The sequence below is a fragment of the Caretta caretta genome, chromosome 3, assembly GCF_965140235.1.
Source record: "Caretta caretta isolate rCarCar2 chromosome 3, rCarCar1.hap1, whole genome shotgun sequence".
Lineage (NCBI taxonomy): Eukaryota > Metazoa > Chordata > Testudines > Cheloniidae > Caretta > Caretta caretta.
The window spans coordinates 127,545,176-127,566,842 of NC_134208.1; the positions used below are offsets into that span (position 1 = coordinate 127,545,176).

Here is a 21,667-nt window from a genome sequence, read left to right on the forward strand (position 1 = left end):
TAATACTATGAGCAGTTGTATTGTGAGCTTCTGTGACTGCATACAGGAGAGGGACATTAATTAATGCGAAGAGATGCTCTTCTACAGAAATTGTTACATCCCTCCTGAAAGAGGAGACCTATTGATACCAGGTGAGCTAGGGTTGGATCTTACAACTGGAAACTCCCTCCATCTGGAGTGAGAAAGAGTCAACAACAGTCAACAGGACTAAAGATACTCCTTGTTGTTCTGCTCTCCTCCTCATGAAGATCAGTCATGCAAGTGGACTCCTCCCACCAGCTGAGAGTACATGACAGGAGGGGGATAAAACCCCCAAACTAAAGGAATTAAGGATCTCTATGCTGCTTGGACTCCGCGGGGCAAGGTGTTTCTAGGTCTAGGCAAGAGATTCCCCAGATGCTTAGCCCGGGTTAGCCCTGAAGGACAAACAGAGCTTGCTGATTATAGACGTCTATATTACCTTTTGAAACCTAGGACTAACTCATTTGTGTGTCTGGATAGGTCTACACTGCAATTAAAAACCTACCACAATTAATTAATTAACACCACAATTAAACAGCCACTTAGCCTGAGTCAGCACTGTTTAACTGTGGTGTTAATTAATTAATTAATTGTGGTGGGAGGATTCCAGAGCCCGGGCTCCAGCCCAAGCCCAAACATCTGCACCACAATTAAACAGCCCCACGAGCCTGAGTCAGCTGGCATGAACCAGCCATGAGTGTATAATTGCAATGTAGACAGAGCCTATATTTGCTTGCTTTATCCTCGTAAATAACTCTCTAGTTTCCTTTGCCTATTTAATAGGACTTCATATTAGTTTACAAGTGTTGTCTCTGGTGTGAGATCTAAAGCACAATTGACCTGGGGTAAGTGACTGGTCCATTGGGATTAGGAGTAACCTGATTATTCCTGTGATTCTCAGTGTAAGGGACCATCTATCACAGAGATAGACTCACCTGGATGGCAAGACAGATGGAGTACCCAAGGGGACTGTCCGTGACTCCATGTTAAGGCTGTAAAAGTATCTGAGGAGTTTGCACTTGGTGCAGTTAGTTGGTAAAATTTATGTTTAAAACTCACAGCCAATTAGGGGTTTGTGCCCCGGTTTTTAGTGGTCTGCCCTGGAGTTGGTGTTCGTGGTCTTGCAGCACCACTGTGTCACCAATGTATTCTGTTGAACAGTCCTCCCTGTTTCCTTTCTCCTAGGTGGCTCTCTCATTTGTTCAGTTGCTATGTGTGATGCAAAACAGATTTAGGCAGAGCTGGCCTTTATCTTCCTTCCTGTTCTCCCCTTGCTCACCGAGACAGAGACTGAATGACCAAACTTTTACAACAGATTCCCCCTCTCCACAGGCCTCCATATTCCCAATGGACGGCAAGGCAGCTACTGCTACTGTGTGCGAGAATAAGTATCTTCAGAACAGGCAGCACTTAAAACAGACCCTAATCAACTCCAAGAAAGACAGGCACAGTCATTAAAGCTTCCCTCCGCCAGTTCCTTAGCCCATGTTCTCCAGCGGGGAGGGTGGGATGGACACAACTTTTCCTATTCAACTGTTCCCGTTCCCATCTAACAGGGTTCACAATCCCTTAGGATTGAACAGTCCAAGTCTTACCCTCCCCAGAGGTCTCTAACTCCTACAGAATCATAAAGTAGCTCACCACCACTGAAGCCATGATGACGAGTCAAGTGTAACAGCACACCCCTCCTTTAAAGAGTTCTCTAGCATGGCTTTGCACGGCTTTTAAGTAGTTTATAACATTACCTCTGCATTAGAAATAGCAGTCGTCAAGTGTCACAAGTGACTCAAAGGCTAAGTAATAGGAAGTTGACATTAGAAAAAAATTCACTGCACAAAGTACTACTTTTATGGGAGGTTGATAAATCATTGGAACAATTTATTAAGGGAAGCGGTAAATTCATCATCACTCAGAGTCATTAAATTGAGATTGGATGCCTTTCTAAAAGAGATGGTCTCAGTTCACCCACAAGTTACTGGGCTCAATAATGTTCACTTATGGAGCAGGAAGAACAATTTTCTCCACTGTAGGAATCACTAGATGAAATTCTAAAGCCTGTGTTATGCAGGAGGTAAGACTAGATGACCCTAATGGTTCCTTCTGGCCTTACTCTAGTAACAGAAAACCTAAACATACAATGTCCAATCTAACCAAGTCAGAGAAAAGACTTACTCAAAAGTTACCATACACAATAAAGTAGTAGCTTAAAATGTATAAACATCTAAGGTATGTATGCTCTCTATTTCTAGCATGAACACTCTACTCAAGGGATTTCAAAGTGATCATGAAGCAGATTTCATTTTAAATTTACTAAAGAAAGAGTTACAGTTTTCTGAATATCTTTTCTGTACACACAAACAACCATAGCCAGTAGGAATAAAGACGAACATCATCTGCACACCAAGCAAGAGTTTAACCTCCTGGAGACAGCTTTGCATATAAGCAAAGCGGCTGACTGACTGACAGACACACCCACCCACTCCACCCCGTCACGAAATATAACCTAATAATAATAAGCATTTGCATAGAGTATTTTATCATCAAAGCACTTTACAAACATGAATGATGGAATCTGTGTTGTAATCTCCTGTATCCATTTTTTTTAAAGTCATTAGAGTAGTTTATTAATCATTTTGAAAAAAGAAGGCACAATGCTAGTGATATTTTCCTCCTGAAATTAATATGGAAATCATTTGAAAGACACTTAAGAAACAGATTGTTTTGCAGCTTAAAAGACTATATTTTTTTAAACCAACTACAGTTGCATTCTGGAACCCTGCTTCCATATATTATATGATATTAACAGGAATCTGTAAGTTTTGAAAGCATAGGAGGTGGAACTGAAGTTAAGATTTCTGTAAGCACTCAAGGCTGTGAAACGGTGCAAAATGTCACCTAACGATTATATTCTTTCAGAGTTACTCTAGTCCATTAGATACATTTGTATCCATCTTGATTCCTCTCCCCACATGAGACACTGTAAGGATTACTGTTAAGAGAGCCTGCCTTTTTGGTAGCTTGCCAAGTCTTCAGTTATCCTGCTTGCAGCTTCTCCATTTTAGCTCACAAAATTATATAACATTTCAGCCAACATCAGAGTTCTAGAATTAAAAGCAGCAGCCAGGCTGGATGCATAGTAGTACAATATTTTACTTTGATAGTCTGCATGTCTCATTCATTTAACCACAGATTTGCAAGGCCCTTGATTTTGGGTTGCCTGTTTGCATGCTTGACTTGTCACCAGATTTTCAGAAGTGCACACCAGCAGAAGTCCAACTGAAGTAACTGTGAACTGTGTGCACCCAATAGCACTGAAAATCAGACCTAATACACCTCAAATTGCACACCCGAAATCAGCTATCATGTTTGAAAAATTGGGTGTTAAGTTCTCCACTATCATTGCCTCCCAATTTAGAATAATGTAGAGCACAAATCCTGCTCCCTTCAGAAGAGTTTAACACTGTATATGCTTTACTGTTGCTGCTTTTCTCCCTAATTTGATTCCTGAAACAGGATTGACAAGCCTAAAAAGCTGCCCTTAAACAAGAGAGCGTGCCCCTGAATGCTACAGTTAGAGGTTTAAACGTGTCTCTCTCAGAATTGCAGTTCCAGATGTGTAGCAGCAACACTTGCCCTAGCTGAGGCTTCTCTTTATTAATCACAGGATGATATGGCCCTGCCTCAGCCAATCTGATTAAGAACCCCCAAAAATGTACACTTAAATTTGAAGTCAACAGCAAAAAAGCAGATCTCTGTTGTGTGTTCTACCTCGCTAAAAAAAACCACACCACTTATCAGAATTTAATGTCATTGGAACTGAAGGGAAGTACATTTATTTGCTAAGTACTTTACAAACATAACTGGAAACTCTGCTCTAGGATTCCTGCTAGGACATATCAGTGATAGATATTGAATTTTTCAGTTTAATCCATATTTAATGGCAGCACTAAAACAATAGAGCCAATATTGTGAAGCTTAATCAAACTGGTAGACAGGTATTCTTATGAATAGTTCATTGGCTTCAGTGAAACCACTCATGTGAGTAACTGCCCACTAAACTGAGCTAGGGTCACATAGCCGTATGAGCCTAAGATTGTAAGGAGACATTGCTCATTGTATGTTTTACTATTCAGGCTTATTTGCTACCTCTTAGGTTATAGACTGTTATAGATATGGCACCAGCCACTTGTTCTTTACTGACAGGTTTCAGAGTAACAGCCATGTTAGTCTGTATTCGCAAAAAGAAAAGGAGTACTTGTGGCACCTTAGAGACTAACCAATTTATTTGAGCATAAGCTTTCGTGAGCTACAGCTCACTTCATCAGATGCATACCGTGGAAACTGCAGCAGACTTTATATATACACAGAGAATATGAAACAATACCTCCTCCCACCCCACTGTCTTGCTGGTAATAGCTTATCTAAAGTGATCATCAGGTGGGCCATTTCCAGCACAAATCCAGGTTTTCTCACCCTCCACCCCCCCACACAAATTCACTCTCCTGCTGGTGCTAGCCCATCCAAAGTGACAACTCTTTACATAATCAAGTCGGGCTATTTCCTGCATAAATCCAGGTTCTCTCACATCCCTCCCACCCCCATACACACACAAACTCACTCTCCTGCTGGTAATAGCTCATCTAAACTGACCACTCTCCAAGTTTAAATCCAAGTTAAACCAGAACATCTGGGGGGGGGGGGTAGGAAAAAAACAAGAGGAAACAGGCTACCTTGCATAATGACTTAGCCACTCCCAGTCTCTATTTAAGCCTAAATTAATAGTATCCAATTTGCAAATGAATTCCAATTCAGCAGTTTCTCGCTGGAGTCTGGATTTGAAGTTTTTTTGTTTTAAGATAGCGACCTTCATGTCTGTGATTGTGTGACCAGAGAGATTGAAGTGTTCTCCGACTGGTTTATGAATGTTATAATTCTTGACATCTGATTTGTGTCCATTTATTCTTTTACGTAGAGACTGTCCAGTTTGACCAATGTACATGGCAGAGGGGCATTGCTGGCACATGATGGCATATATCACATTGGTGGATGTGATATATGCCATCATGTGCCAGCAATGCCCCTCTGCCATGTACATTGGTCAAACTGGACAGTCTCTATGTAAAAGAATAAATGGACACAAATCAGATGTCAAGAATTATAACATTCATAAACCAGTCGGAGAACACTTCAATCTCTCTGGTCACGCAATCACAGACATGAAGGTCGCTATCTTAAAACAAAAAAACTTCAAATCCAGACTCCAGCGAGAAACTGCTGAATTGGAATTCATTTGCAAATTGGATACTATTAATTTAGGCTTAAATAGAGACTGGGAGTGGCTAAGTCATTATGCAAGGTAGCCTGTTTCCTCTTGTTTTTTCCTACCCCCCCCCCCCAGATGTTCTGGTTTAACTTGGATTTAAACTTGGAGAGTGGTCAGTTTAGATGAGCTATTACCAGCAGGAGAGTGAGTTTGTGTGTGTATGGGGGTGGGGGGGATGTGAGAGAACCTGGATTTATGCAGGAAATAGCCCGACTTGATTATGTAAAGAGTTGTCACTTTGGATGGGCTAGCACCAGCAGGAGAGTGAATTTGTGTGGGGGGGTGGAGGGTGAGAAAACCTGGATTTGTGCTGGAAATGGCCCACCTGATGATCACTTTAGATAAGCTATTACCAGCAAGACAGTGGGGTGGGAGGAGGTATTGTTTCATATTCTCTGTGTATATATAAAGTCTGCTGCAGTTTCCACGGTATGCATCTGATGAAGTGAGCTGTAGCTCACGAAAGCTTATGCTCAAATAAATTAGTTAGTCTCTAAGGTGCCACAAGTACTCCTTTTCTTTTTGTTCTTTACTGTTGCTCTCGAGCCACTGACAGATGTGACAAACAGATATTAACCAATAGTCAGAGAAGTGAGAGTACCAAAATGTAAAAAGAAAAGGAGTACTTGTGGCACCTTAGAGACTAACAAATTTATTTGAGCAAAAGCTTTCGTGAGCTACAGCTCACTTCATCGGATGCATGCAGTTTTTTCCACTGAATGCATCTGATGAAGTGAGCTGTAGCTCACGAAAGCTTATGCTCAAATAAATGTGTTAGTCTCTAAGGTGCCACATGTCCTCCTGTTCTTTTTGCGGATACAGACTAACACGGCTGCTACTCTGAAACCTACCAAAATGTAAGTAGGTTTAAATATTTCAGGGATTTTGCTACAATACTAGGTTCATCTTATTTTCAGCTATATACAGCATGATCTACACAGTTACATTTACAATGATATATTTTAAAAAAACAAAAACAAAACAAAGCTCACCTTGCATACGGTCACGGGCCAGTGATGAACAAGGAACAGCTTTTTCCAAGTGCGAGGATGGTGCTCACTGGAGAAGAAGAGATGAGACATTTATTTTCCTCATGCATTTCAAAAAGCAAAACTCCTCCAACTAATGACACATTGCTAAGTAGTGTAACACACATTGATTTTAATCAACTATTATTTATTCTTTCTATTGCAGCTGTACCTAACGATCCCAAACAAGAAGTAGGGACTTGCTGTAATAGGCAGTGCACAAAGAAATAGTGGGTTTTGATTGTTATTAATATATTACTTATTGCTAAACAAATTCCACTGATGGCAGCTCATCTCCCTATAGATTTTCTATTTAATACACAGAGAATGAGAATAATTTTATTAGATTTAGAAGAGCACTTGGACTTTTTCTTATGGCAATAAAAACACATTTAGAGGGTGCCAGGAATCTCTTAATTTTTCTTCATGGCTGTGTTATTTGAAAAGGATGTGGACAGCATTCTTGAAACTGTAACTGTTCTTCTAAAACAATCACTATGATCACACAGGAGTTGTGAAAATGACTGACTGTAAGAGCAATGCACTTACACAACAGATTCACATTGAGGAGTAAAGCCAGGGCTTGAGGCAGTGAAAGCAAAACTCCTAGGTTAACAATTTGGGGTGGGAGTGGGATAGGAAAAGAGTGGAGTATGGAGACTGGATAGCTGCAGATGCTTTGAGAAACAGGGGGCGAAAATAATGCAGAAAAAGGGTTGTCATGTATAACAGTAGTTGTTAAATAAAGTATATATTAAAACCTTACAAAACCTCCATTTGCTCAAGCCAACAGAATGACCTGCAGAACGGACAGAGTAAATGGCTGTTAACCTCTTGTGAACAGCCAATTTGTCATATGCTCTTTGTTAGAACAAATGTGAAAGAGAAAAAGGAAATAGAGCAATTATTTGAGAAAGTAAATTTTCCCCAAGCAAGGAGAAGCAGGAAAATATATTTATGGTTTTAAGTTGTCATGAAGTTATCCCAAATTCTGAATCTGTCCATCCGTGGTTTTGCACTATTAAGAGATAAAATGTAACCAACTAAACAGATAGTCAGATTTATGTGTGGTTTTTAATTCATTATACTCAACTGCTGTGGAACAAATCAGGCGTAGCCACAATAATAACCATCAACATTTTCCTACTGAGATCACTAACTGGCCCTATATTACACAGTTATTGTTGGATCTTCTAATATTTTGCAACAGTTGAAAGATGTCCTTGTGCTATATGAGTCCTAAAATTGTTAGCCTCGGAGGTTTGCTTCACTGCCTCAAGCCCTGGCGTTATTCCTCAATGTGAATCCGTTGTGTAAGTGCATTGCCCTTACAGTCATGTCATTTTCACAACTCCTGTGTGATCATAGTGATTGTTTTAGAAGAACACACTCACCAAAACTCTCTTTTTCTGGACTTAAAATTGAAAAAGTTCCACTACTATACTAATTATTCCAAAACTAAACATTACCCCCTACACACACACACACACACACTCAAAAACTTTATTAACTTAGGGCTAGATCCACAAAGGGGCTCAGCTGCTTAAAACAACCCTCCCCCGCCCCCGGCCGCCTAACCCTGTAGGTAACGGAACTCACTTGGAACCTACACGGTTCCCATTCTGGAGAACTATCAACCTACTTCTCAGAGAAAATGTCACGAATTTGAATCTCTCCCCCAGAATATCAGAAACCATACAATGGATTTAGGCTTGATAACACAATACTTTCCCTCTCTGAATGTGACCTATTCACATAACAGATAATTCTACAAAAATTGCAGAAAAACTGAGCCATCACCTGCCACTTGGAACTATGCATCTTTTAGGCCTGGCCTGCACTAGGAATGGATATTGGTAAGCTAAGTATCTCAAGGGTGTGAAAAATTCACAATTGAGAAATGTAGCTTTACTGACCTATTTCCTGGTGTAGCCAGGACTAGGTCAACGGAAGAATTCTTCCGTGGACCCAGCTACCATCTCTCGGGGAGGTGGATTACCTAGGCTGATGGGAGAATCTCTCCCGTCAGTGTAGGTAGTGTCTTCACTGAAGTGCTACAATGGTGTACCTGCGTTGCTGTAGCATTTTAAATGTAAATATACGCTTAGCTAGTGAGTCAAAAGCACCTTGGACCTTTACTAACTGAAATGATGACATCTACCACCACCTCTAACACAGCAAAAAAATGGGTCTCTCTCAGGCCTAAAACGTTTTCATTACACACTTCACTTTGTCACAGTGGCCATGCTTAAAAACTTGTAAGTTTCATTAGCTAAATTAACACAAAATTGAGCAGGTTTTCCATTTATTATTTATAGGCACTGCCTAAAACAAATACTAGATTGAAATTAATTATGAAGCAAAACTGTAATGTTTTTAAGTGCAACAAGTTTCCTCCCTTCTTCTTTCTGCCATATTAATAAATGTAAACCTCAATTTTTCTTAGGCATAAAAAAGCAGCTTCACTCATACAGAATCATTATGCAGACGGAGACAAAAATATAGTGCATCAAAAATAGCACAAGATGAAACAAAAATTTCACATTGATAAAAGCCCAATCATATTCCAGAAGTTTAAGTTCTGCTTAAAACAAACAAACAAACTTGGTAAGATATTAGAAACTTTTCCAACTGATAACTTACCTTTCCAGGAATTTATAGGAAGTACACCCAGAATAAAAAGCCAGACAAAAAGAACTCAGAATCAAATAATGTGCTGTAGCCGGCTTCATTTTGTTTACCATATATCTATAAAGAGAAAAAGAAACCTGTAAAAATTACCAGTCAGATGTTTAGTCAGAAATAAAAACTTAACCAACCTGCAGACACTACAGAAACAACAGAAATTATCATCAATGCTATGTGAAATTTAAAACAACAGAACTTATTTTAACACATGAATATACAGTATCTTTTGAAAGTTGTACATGTTTTTTTGTTTAAAGTATGAAATTTCATATTTCCACTCGAATCCGGGCTGAAACCACTGGCTTATCTCTTACTTGCACAGCACATTATACCATTGGAAAGCTGGCCCCTGAGATACATTGAGAGCTGAACCATAGTATTTATATGTAAATAAGCTTTATGTTGCATAAACTTACATTACTGTTGAGTTCAAATGCACAAAGTGATTAATTTAGGAAACTCAAATTTAACACTAATATTCTATTTGGCCCATCCAAGCTGAACCTTCATGAAAACTCATTGGGACTAAAGTTTCATTTATTTTCTATGGGTGAAATTCCCACCTATGCAGAAGGCCTATGTTCTACTTAATAATAGTTACAGTTCAGCCCTCACAATAAGATTTAAGTGGCATTGAAGTGGTTTATAATGTTTGTGCTGGCCCTTTGCACAGGGTGGAGTTTTACCTTGAGTGCTTATTAAGGGGATACCACCCAGTTAGAACTCACATCTATCTGAAAGTGAGATTGTAAAAAGTAACACCCAAGATAACTAAACTTAAAGAGTTTCACCCACAGTTCAAATAAGATCAAAGGCATAGGGAGGGCCTGATTTTTAAAGCAGACTTTCTCTTTTGCATCCACAATGCATTGCCAGGAAAAAATTTGAATGAATTACAGGTACAAAGTTGTGGGAACAATTAATTGCAAGTGGAAAAGTGTGCTTGCCAAAATGGAAAAGTAGTTTGAAAATCTGGTCCTGAAAGTTTGGAGCTAGAGAACAGAGAGATATTTCATGATTTCCTGGAAAAGAGTGTGATCCTACTGCTAATCGATTTTTTTTTTCCAGATTTCAACTTTTCTACAAGTTTTCAATCAAAATTTTGAATTGAAAAAATAAGATAATTTTGATGTCGTTTGCCCACCATTTCCCCATCAGCACTGTAACACGTTGTGCTGGTGAGAGACTCAAATTTCATTTCCTAGTTACAGTCATCTGACTTAAGCTTTGTTTCACTGATCTAATATCATGTCACCTGACAGAGGCCAATCTGCAACTCCAGTGGTTACAGCGTCTTCCCATACAACCAAATTCCTGATCAGCAAAATCTGTTCTGTTTTGGGGAAACTGCTTGTGTCAACTGCAGATCAACCCAGTGAGAGCAAAAAAAGGTGATTCAAGAGAAATGAGCCTTGCTGGAGATGAGAAGTGTCAGAACCATTACAAAAAGAAATTGGGGGCAAAACATAATGACCTAATTACTTCCATGAACCTCCCTATTATCAAATTCCTATTACACATATCGGTATAGTGCAAGGTGGTTTGAACAACGAAACTGTAGTTTTCTAGACAAAGTTGCAAGAAGCCATAAAGATGATGCCTCTTTCTCTCCCTGGATGAGCAGAAAGGACATAACTCATATCCTGGGTGGAAATTTCAAGTCTTTGCCAAAAAGAGAACCAGGCACCATTGCCCAGCAGAAGGGGGGGCGGGGAGTGGAGATGCCGTTGTGTTCAATCTGCTGGTCTGCTTCCCAAAAGCCAAAACACCTGGCTGAGAGAGACTGTAAGCTGGACTGTCATTGGCTAGCTAGAGTGCCCCCTTGCTTTGTATTAGCTAAAATCCTGTCTATCCTGAGCATTCTATTAACTCTGTCTTTTAAAGTCCTATCCTAGGAAGACCACTGTGAAGCTGGAAAAAGAATAAGACCATAGCTGTCATAATCCCTATAGTGAATCACCTGAATTAACTTTATCAGTCCAGAGAAAGACAACTGAGAAGCTGAGCTAGAGAACTGAGCTTCACCGCAGTTCTAACTGAAAACCAGCAAAATTACTTTTATAAAAACACAATGTGTTGTTTACCCAACGATGACTTGGTTATGGCTAGACTACGTGCTTCTCAGAAAGCATAAACCTGAGTTAAAACCCTCTGAATGACTAAAATGTATAACGTGCACTTGTATTTCACGAACATGTTTAGTTTAGTTATACTGAATCACTAACTCAATAGAAAGCATTGATGCTGGAGAAACTCATTACACTAACTAAGCTTCATACTATTTAGAACAGAAAACTATGCTTCCCTAAAGCAAAAATTAGCTGTGCAAAACCCAGAGTGTTTCTGAGAGCTCAGTCTAAAAATCATACAGATTTTGTGATCAAGAGAATTGACAGCTTCTTAAAAGAGGAAAAAGCTTTGAATTGGCTTGCAAGCTGAAGATTTTACCACTATTTCAGCTGTTGTTTAAACTAAGGCAAGAGCTTTCCATGTTGGTGAAATTCCAGAGAAATTACAAAAGCTTCCAGATAATTACCTGCATATTATATTTGATATTTAATATTTAATAATTTGATAATCTTGTGTGTGTGTTTGTGGTAAAGCTTGTCTATGAGTGTCACCTGGATAAAACAATTATTTGGTAATTAAGAAGCTTCTCTAAATTTTTTTTAAGTTCCACTTAGAATTGTTTAGCTGAAATGACATCAATAGTCCCTTAAGGATCTATATTTATCTGCCAATGGAGTTATCTCAAATCAAGCTTAAAGAACCATAGTTTCACATTGATACCAAAAATCACCTGCCCAGACTAGTGTAAAACTAGGGAAGTCTGCCTTTGAAACAAGATTATGTTAAAACTGTGAATTAATCGATCTGCTTTATTATCTCATGAAAAGCATAACGTTCCATGTTGAGTTCAATTTTGATGTTGTAAACACTATCATTTAACCACATTTAGTTTGCTGTGATTTCTTATTTGCTTTAAAAGAGAGGTTGGCTTATAAAACTCAAATTTATAATAATTCTCCAGTTTGTACTTCAGTTAAGGAACACAGATCCAAAGAATGCTGAGAAACCGAGTAGCGATAACTGCTTAAATTATTTAATTAACTCGTGTGTTATAACTTCTCACAACATACTATACATGGAAATGAACTCCTGCAATGATGGCCAAAGGGGAAAACAATGGCAGTCAGCCTTACATATGAATGTGCAAAAACGGACACTGAGCTTCAGGTGAAAAGAAAAGGAGTACCTGTGGCACCCTAGAGACTAACAAATTTATTTGAGCATAAGCTTTCGTGAGCTACAGCTCACTTTATCGGATGCATTCAGTGGAAAATACAGTGGGGAGATTTATATACACAGAGAACATGAAACAATGGGCGTTATACACACTGTAAGGAGAATGATCACTTAAGATGAGCTAATACCAGCAGGAGAGCGGGGTGGGGGGGAGGGAGGGAAGAAAACCTTTTGTAGTGATAATCAAGGTGGGCCATTTCTAGCAGTTGACAAGAACGTCTGAGGAACAGTGGGGGGGGGGGGGCATGAAATAAACATGGGGAAATAGTTGTATTTTGTGTAATGACCCATCCACTCCCAGTCTCTATTCAAGCCTAAGTTAATTGTATCCAGTTTGCAAATTAATTCCAATTCAGCAGTCTCTCATTGGAGTCTGTTTTTGAAAGAATAAATGGACACGAATCAGATGTCAAGAATTATAACATTCATAAACCACTCGGAGAACACTTCAATCTCTCTGGTCACTCGATTACAGACCTAAAAGTCGCATTAAAACAACAAAAAGACTTCAAAAACAGACTCCAAAGAGAGACTGCTGAATTGGACTTAATTTGCAAACTGGATACAATTAACTTAGGCTTGAATAGAGACTGGGAGTGGATGGGTCATTACACAAAGTAAAACTATTTCCCCATGTTTATTTCATGCCCCTCCCCCCCGCGTTCCTCAGACGTTCTTGTCAACTGCTGGAAATGGCCCACCTTGATTATCACTACAAAAGGTTTTCTTCCCACCCACCCCCCTCTCCTGCTGGTAATATTAGCTCATCTTAAGTGATCACTCTCTTTACAGTGTGTATGATAACACCCATTGTTTCATGTTCTCTGTGTATATAAATCTCCCCACTGTATTTTCCACTGCATGCATTCGATGAAGTGAGCTGTATGTAGCTCACGAAAGCTTATGCTCAAATAAATTTGTTAGTCTCTAAGGTGCCACAAGTCCTCCTTTTCTTTTTGCAGATACAGACTAACATGGCTGCTACTCTGAAACCTAAGCTTCAGGTGCTATCTCAAGCAAGACAGCACATACTTCCTCCCATGCAAAGCAGTAGGGGGCCTCATCCAAAAACCTGATCAACACACATTAAATTCTGATATAACAATGCTTTTTAGCTTCAGCAACATTAAGTCTCCACAACAGCAGAGCAAACAACCCTTTCCAAGTCTGAATAATACTTAAATAACTAGAAAAAAAATTATACAACAGATCATTACAATGGGCTAGACTGCTTCCAGGGGCCTAAATAAAACCTGCTCACTAGCAGCCAACTGTACCACAGTAAAACACAGAAAAGGCAGACAGACTATCACCCCATACAGACTGCGTGAAATGGAGGAAGGGTGGTTTTATAGTTAGGGCATAAGGCAGTCAATGAGGCAATCTACATTCTGTTCCCATCTGTACCATACACTTCCAGTGGGACCTTGGGCTGGTCTGTGCCTCCATTTCCTCAGCTAGGGATTAATACTACACACCTCCAGGAGTGTTGCAAGGTTTAATTCACTGTTATTTGTGAGGTGTTCATACCATGGGGACAATGTATAAATATCGTATTAAATAACACTGAAATTGCAAAGTACACAGCACCATGGAGACACAAACAGGTATGACTGTGTATGTAATGTGACAAAAGGGAGATATAAAATATCTTTCGATTTCTACTCCCCTGTCTAATTTACCAAGGAGTTGTTGAAAGATATTCCTTCAAACTACCAGACATAAAAAGAGAGGAAGAAAAGAATTATGCAGCACTTCTGGTAGACAGCATATTACACTGGGGCTCTCTAACCTTGCCCTGCCCTCTGATTTGTTCTCAGGGGGGAGTATAAGGTGTAGGTTTTGACCTACAGAAGTACTTTATGGAGTCCTAGTTACCTGCCACCCCAGTCCTGCAAAACTACGCATGGTAAACCTAACTGTATGCATGTGAATTATCCTACTGAAGCCAGTGGGGCAACTGACGTGTAAAGTTAAGCCCATGTATGACTGCAGGATCCAGTTCAGAGGGATTACTTTCTCTGCAGTGATTTCAATCATCACACTACAGCTGCATATGAGTTCCTGTTTCAAACAGGTAGAAACTTGGGGTGAGATCGTCTCAATGTAAGGGTCCTTAGCAGGGCTGTCAAGTGATTTAAAAAAAATTGTAATTAATCGTGATTAAAAAAATTGAATGATTATCACAGTGTTAAACAATAACAGAATACCAATTATTTAAATACTTTTGGATGTTTTCTACATTTTCAAATATATTGATTTCAATTACAAACACAGAATACAAAATATACAGTACTCACTTTATATTTTTTTATTATAAGTATTTGCACTGTAAAAAAAAACAAAAGAAATTGTATTTTTCAGTTCACCTAATACAAGTACTGTAGTGCAATCTCTTTATCATGAAAGTTGAATGCACAAATTTAGAATTATGTAAAAAAACTGCATTAAAAATAAAAATAAAACTTTAGAGCCTGCAAGTCCACTCAGTCCTACTTCTTGTTCAGCCAATCACTCAGACAAACAAGTTTGTTAACATTTGCAGGAGATAATGCTGCCCGCTTCTTGTTTACAATGTCACCTGAAAGTGAGAACAGATATTCTAATTGCACTGTTGGAGCCAGCATCGCAAGGTATTTATATGCCAGATGTGCTAAAGATTCATATATCCCTTCATGCTTCAACTACCATTCCCAGGGACATGTATCCATGCTGATGACGGGTTCTGCTAGATAACAATCCAAAGCAGAGCAGACCAATGCATGTTCATTTTCATTATCTGATTCAGATGCCACCAGGAGAAGGTTGATTTTCTTTTTTGGTGGTTCGGGTTCTGCAGTTTCCGCATCAGAGTGTTGCTCTTTTAAGACTTCTGAAAGCATTGCTCCACACCTTGTCTCTCTCAAATTTTGGAAGGCACTTCAGATTCTTAAACCTTGGCTCAACTTCTGAAACTATCTTAGAAATATCACATTGCTACCTTCTTTGCATTTTGTAAAATCTGCAGTGAAAGTGTTCTTAAAATGAACAACATGCTGGGTCATCATCCGAGACTCCTATAATAGGAAATATATGGCAGAATGCGGGTAAAACAGAGCAGGGGACATACAATTCTACCCCAAGAAGTTCAGTCACAAATTTAATTAACGCATAATTCTTTTAACTAGCATCATCAGCATGGAAGCATGTCCTCTGGAACGGTGGCCGAAGTATGAAGGGGCATAAGAATGGTTAGCATATCTGGCACGTAAATCCCTTGCAATGAGAACTACAAAAGTGCCATGCAAATGCCTGTTCTCACTTTCTGGTGACATTGTAAATAAGAAAAGAGCAGCATTATCTCCTGTAAATGTAAACAAACTTGTTTGTCTTAGTGATTGGCTGAACAAGAAGTAGGACTGAATGGACTTGTAGGCTCTGAAGTTTTACCTTGTTTTGTTTTTGACTGAAGTTATGTAACAAAAAAAAAAATCTACATTTGTAAATTACACTTTCACAACAAAGAGATTGCACTACAGTACTTGTTTGAGGTGAACTGAAAAATACTATTTGTTTTGTTTATCATGTTTACAGTGCAAATATTTGTAATAAAAATACACATTTTGATTTCAATTACAACACGGAATACAATATATATGAAAATATAGAAAAACATCCAAAATATTTAAAACATTTCAATTGGTATTCCACTGTTTAACAGCGTGATTAAAACTGTGATTAATTTTTTATCTCAATTAATATTATGAGTTAACTGCAATTAATCGAGAGCCCTAGTCCTTAGCTCTGGAATTGACTCCCCCACTTCACACACACACCAAGTCTGGATCTGTTGACCTTCAGGGACACTTAATTAATTTGCAAGAGTATCCAGAGAGTGTTGTCTTGCTCTGTACTAGTTGCTATGATAACACTCAGGAGAACAGGTTTCAGAGTAACAGCCCTGTTAGTCTGTATTCGCAAAAAGAAAAGGAGGACTTGTGGCACCTTAGAGACACAATCCCGGACCCCCTTTGCAGGTTTTAGTAACTAACTAAATTTATAACCGGAGATCACATCTGTTCTTCAAGGGTTCCTCTGAGGGGAAGGATTGAATGGGGGGACTCTTTGGCTAGATTAAGAATTAGGAGATTTTTTTTTTTTTTTTGGTCGTTGGCCCATAAGCCATATTTTTGTGTGTGTTAAATTTGGCGGGGCACGTTGAAAGCTGCATAATCCCAGGAGAAAGGAAAGGGATGGGACATTTTGCATCGTGCTGCAACTTGCTACCAAGTCAGAGAGGGGCAACACTGGCAAATGGATTAGAGAGCCCAGGCAACAAACCAGGCAGCTGCTCAGTACACTGCAGCTAGCTGTGACAGGCACCCGGGCGAGCAGCTGTGCGTGGCTAGCCACACCAAGAAAGCTTTTGATTTTGGGAGCGCCGGGGTGAGGCTGGCGGGTGCCGCTCTAGCTGCGCAGCTCCCAGGAACAGCAGGCACCAGGCATCCAGCCTCAGCTCCCCCGCGCCCTCCCCGTCGCCGCCAGCCACAGCGGAGAGGCGCGAACCCAGCCACGCGCACCCCTTCCTTACCTGGCCCTTTGCTAACGCAGAGCCAGCGTCTCGCTCAGGCAGCAGCCGCCTCGCTTCAGCGCAAGAGGCCACTTCCGTCAACAACTCCGCGCAGAGCCGGCATTAAACCCCGCCCCCTGCGCTGCCCTTCCGCCCTTGCAGCCAGGGCGGGTGAGCCGCGGTCAGTGGGGTCCCATGGGCGGGGGCTACCTCTTGGGAGCGTTAAGCAACGTGTTAGAAAGAGGCCGGGGTCCTCAAAGGGAGTTAGGCACCCAGCAGCTCCCATTGACATTCAGTGGGGCTTGGAGTCGGAGAACACTTCAGTCTCTCTGGTCACTGGATTACAGACCTAAAAGTGGCAATTCTTCAACAAAAAAACTTCAAAAACAGACTCCAAGGAGAGACTGCTGAATTGGAATTAATTTGCAAACTGGATACAATTAACTTAGGCTCCAATAGAGACTGGGAGTGGATGGGTCATTACACAAAGTGAAACTATTTCCCCATGTTTATTCCCCCCCACTGCTGCTCTGACGTTCTTGTCAACTGCTGGAAATGGCCCACCTTGATAATCACTACAAAAGGTCATCCCCCCTCCCCTGCTCTCCTGCCAGTAATAGCTCACCTTATCTGATCACTCTCTCGTTACAGTGTGTATGGTTAACACCCATTGTTTCATGTTCTCTGTGTATATAAATTTCCCCACTGTATTTTTCACTGAATGCATCCGATGAAGTGAGCTGTAGCTCACAAAAGCTTATGCTCAAATAAACGTGTTAGTCTCTAAGGTGCCACAAGCACTCCTTTTCTTTTTAGGGAGGTTTGGGTGTCCAGCTTCTTCCTTGGCAAATCTCAGCCTGCACCTTCCTGTATCTCGCAGAATTAGGTACAGTCTGCCCAGGCTAAGGCTTCACAATGTGTTTGTATTACCCTAATGCACCATTCCCCAAGTTCACACACCCCACCTTTCCACTAGCACCCACCAGCTGAGGCTCACTTGTGTTGTTGGAGACACTTTCTTTGTGAACTAAGATGGCATTCTTTTCAAAGGTTTCAGAGTAACAGCCGTGTTAGTCTGTATTCGCAAAAAGAAAAGGAGTACTTGTGGCACCTTAGAGACTAACCAATTTATTTGAGCATGAGCTTTCGTGAGCTACAGCTCACTTCATCGGATGCATACCGTGGAAACTGCAGCAGACTTTATATATACACAGAGAATATGAAACAATACCTCCTCCCACCCCTCTGTGTATATATAAAGTCTGCTGCAGTTTCCACGGTATGCATCCGATGAAGTGAGCTGTAGCTCACGAAAGCTCATGCTCAAATAAATTGGTTAGTCTCTAAGGTGCCACAAGTACTCCTATTCTTTTCAAAAGCTCTCCTGAGAAGGATTTTGCAGTGTGGGTTAGATGGGACATTTGAAGATTGCATTCATATATCTATCTTACCTCCCTCATTCAAGATGACACAGCTTGACAGCCCTGTGCATATATATGCATATATCTGCTTGTATCCATGCACCAAACAACAGAGGGATCCAACGTGTCTGTTATAAACTAAAGCATGAAAATAAAGTGTAAAGAGGTGCAGGGAGTTGAGCACCGAAACACAGAACAAAATCCACTCCTCTTGAAACTACCTTCACAAAAGTTACTGATGACCTCTTCCTATCCAAATCTTAAGAATCTCTTCTTCAGACTCAGGCCATGATGCAAAATGACCTATTTGCCCATGTTTCCCTCTGGAGCCCCAAGGCTATCTCCATTACTCACCTCCCAACTTTTTGGGGTTCCACCATTTAGGTCAGCTGCCCTTATTGTAGCTGTGATCTCGAGGGCAGTGATTCTCAACCAGGGATCCGGGGGTTCCTGGGGGGCCGTGAGCAGGTTTCTGGGGGACCATCAAAATAAACTAGAGAGCAGGGCTGGCATTACACTCACTGAGGCCCGGGGCTGAAGCCAAAGCCTAGGCAACTTAGCTTCACGGAGTCCCCTGAGGCATGGAGCCTCAGGGCTTGCTACCCCCTAATGCCAGCACTGGCTTTTAATCTACTGGATCTGGAGAAAAAAGAGTTGTTGTGGCAGAGGCGGGCAGTGGGGTTTTTATAGCATGTTGGAAGGGGGTTCAGAAAGAAAGAGGTTGAGAACCCCTGCTCTAGGGTATATGTAACTTGCTCCTGTTTTCAGGTCTACTGCTCCCCTTTTTTGATATCCATGCATAAGACACCCCCACATACTCCATTTTTGTAATACAGCTTTGTCGTTCTTTTAGTATTTAGGGTGTTCTATATTTTAATTATTGTTTATTATTTTGACTACATATTAATAATTTGTGAAATACAATGAGCTTTTTGGTGAGGCAGTGGGGGTGCTTTAAAATCATTTTATTAACTACACACAGTACTTAAATAGCAAATAATGTGCTATGGAGTACAGTAAGCATAGTAGAGGAACAAATGAGCGCTGAGACCTGAGTTTATGTATGGTTTGAGCTGTACTTCTTTCTTCTACAGTGTCATAAGGGAAGTTGCAAAAGATCACATTCATGTTCTGAGAAACCAGCAGGAAAGAACCCAATGGAATGAACCACAAAATTTGTCACACATCACTTTGGTTAGGAGCTTTCTATCTGTTGTAATAAATCAGAAAAATATCCAACAATCAGTTATGTGTTTCCCCTTTGATACATGCAGCCTGAATACTAAGCATGATTAATTTTTATTATATGGTTATGAATACACTGGGCCAAGTTTCAAATATCCTCTGTTAATACAAGTGCAAAATTGTGGGTAGACTTATTTTCGATAAACTTGCTATTTAGGCTCTTGTTCAATGTCACATTCTCATTGTCTGGGTGAGATTTTCTGGTGATGTTACGCTCCTGTTTATACATCTGCACCATGGGAGAGGGGAGGAGGCAAAAGTAGTTTTCTCCTCACCCTTGTATAGGAACACAGGAATTGTCATACTAGATACAAACAGAGGTCTATCTAGTTTAGTATTCTGCCCCTTCCAATGGTCAGTACAGGAAATTTCAGAGTTTAACAGTGGTAAAAACGGAAGTCTCTGGGAGCTCTGTAAATCCCACGAGTGGCATCACCAAGTATCCACATAAAAAAATCACGCCACCTCCAAAGAACTGAAATCCTTGTCAACTGTCCCAGAAGGACTGAATGGACATGGATAATGTCTTCAGGTCAACATTAAGGTACATTGATGAGATTCATAGATATTAAGGTCAGAAGGGACCATTATGATCATCTAGTCTGACCTCCTGCACAATGCAGGCCACAGAATCTCACCCACCCACTCCTGCGATAAACCTCTCACCTATGTCTGAGCTATTGAAGTCTTCAAATCATGGTTTAAAGACTTCAAGGAGCAGAGAATCCTCGAGCAAGTGACCCGTCCCACGCTACAGAGGAAGGCGAAAAACCTCCAGGGCCTCTTCCAATCTGCTCTGGAGGAAAATTCCTTCCCGACCCCAAATATGGCTATCAGCTGAACCCTGAGCATATGAGCAAGATTCACCAGCCAGATACCCAGGAAAGAATTCTCTGTAGTAACTCAGATCCCACCCCATCTGACATCCCATCACAGGCCATTGGGCCTATTTACCATGAATATTTAAAGATCAATTAATTGCCAAAATCATGTTATCCCATCATACCATCTCCTCCATAATCTTATCGAGTTTAATCTTAAAGCCAGATAGGTCTTTTGCCCCCACTGCTTCCCTTGGAAGGTTATTCCAAAATGAAGTGGGTTGTACTGCATTAATGGTGGAGGTTGCAAGATTTTTCTGCTGCTGTTCATGCCAAATCTGCCATGTACATTGGCCAAACCGGACAGTCTCTACGCAAAAGAATAAATGGACACAAATCAGACACCAAGAATTATAACATTCAAAAACCAGTCGGAGAACACTTCAATCTCTCTGGTCACTCAATCACAGACCTAAAAGTGGCAATTCTTCAACAAAAAAACTTCAGAAACAAACTCCAACAAGAGACTGCTGAATTGGAATTAATTTGCAAACTGGTCACCATTACATTAGGCTTGAATAAAGACTGGGAGTGGATGTGTCATTACACAAAGTAAAACTATTTCCCCATGTTTATTTCCCCCCACACACACTGTTCCTCACAAGTTCTTGTCAACTGCTGGAAATGGCCCACCCTGATTATCACTACCAAAGGTTTTTTTTTCCTCTCCTGCTGGTAATAGCTCACCTTACCTGATCACTCTCATTACAGTGTATATGGTAACACCCATTGTTTCATGTTCTCTGTGTATATAAAATCTCCCCACTGTATTTTCCACTGCATGCATCCGATGAAGTGAGCTGTAGCTCATGAAAGCTTATGCTCAAATAAATTTGTTAGTCTCTAAGGTGCCACAAGTACTCCTTTTCTTTTTACGGACACAGAGTAACACGGCTGTTACTCTGAAACCTGTCAGTAGATAATGGGTTTTTCTCCCCAGGGAAGCTTCAAAATGCCTGCCAAAGTACCTCTTAGGAAACCAGCTTCGTACATATTGTCTCAAATCAATAACAGCAGTTAAATCAATCACCACATCTGATGCAAATGCTGAGCTCTATAATGAGGAATAAAGACAAGTTGCACTTTATTTCTATGTGTTGCAATACATGATGTACTAAGGCAGGAAACTATACAGCTGTTAAAGACCATTAATTCAATAATGTCAACTTCTGTGGTAGAAGCCAACTTTAAAAATAAAAAGCTAA

General features: G+C 40.3%; 1 protein-coding gene across 3 annotated transcripts in view; it reads right to left on the reverse strand.

The window, feature by feature from the left end:
• RNASET2 (ribonuclease T2) overlaps positions 1-17,079 on the reverse strand; it is a 72,018-nt gene extending 54,939 nt beyond the window's left edge. For 2 of the 3 annotated variants that reach the window (XM_048844019.2, XM_048844023.2), the window contains exons 1-3: positions 16,937-17,078; positions 9,016-9,120; positions 6,337-6,403 (exon numbers count right to left, since the gene is read on the reverse strand). In XM_048844019.2, coding sequence (XP_048699976.1) covers positions 6,337-6,403; positions 9,016-9,116 — 168 coding nt within the window. In that variant the 5' untranslated portion in view covers positions 9,117-9,120; positions 16,937-17,078. Of the gene's footprint in view, positions 1-6,336; positions 6,404-9,015; positions 9,121-16,936 lie in introns of all 3 variants that reach the window. The other variant, XM_048844022.2, reaches the window with a different exon arrangement.
• Between the last annotated feature and the right edge of the window lie 4,588 nt (positions 17,080-21,667).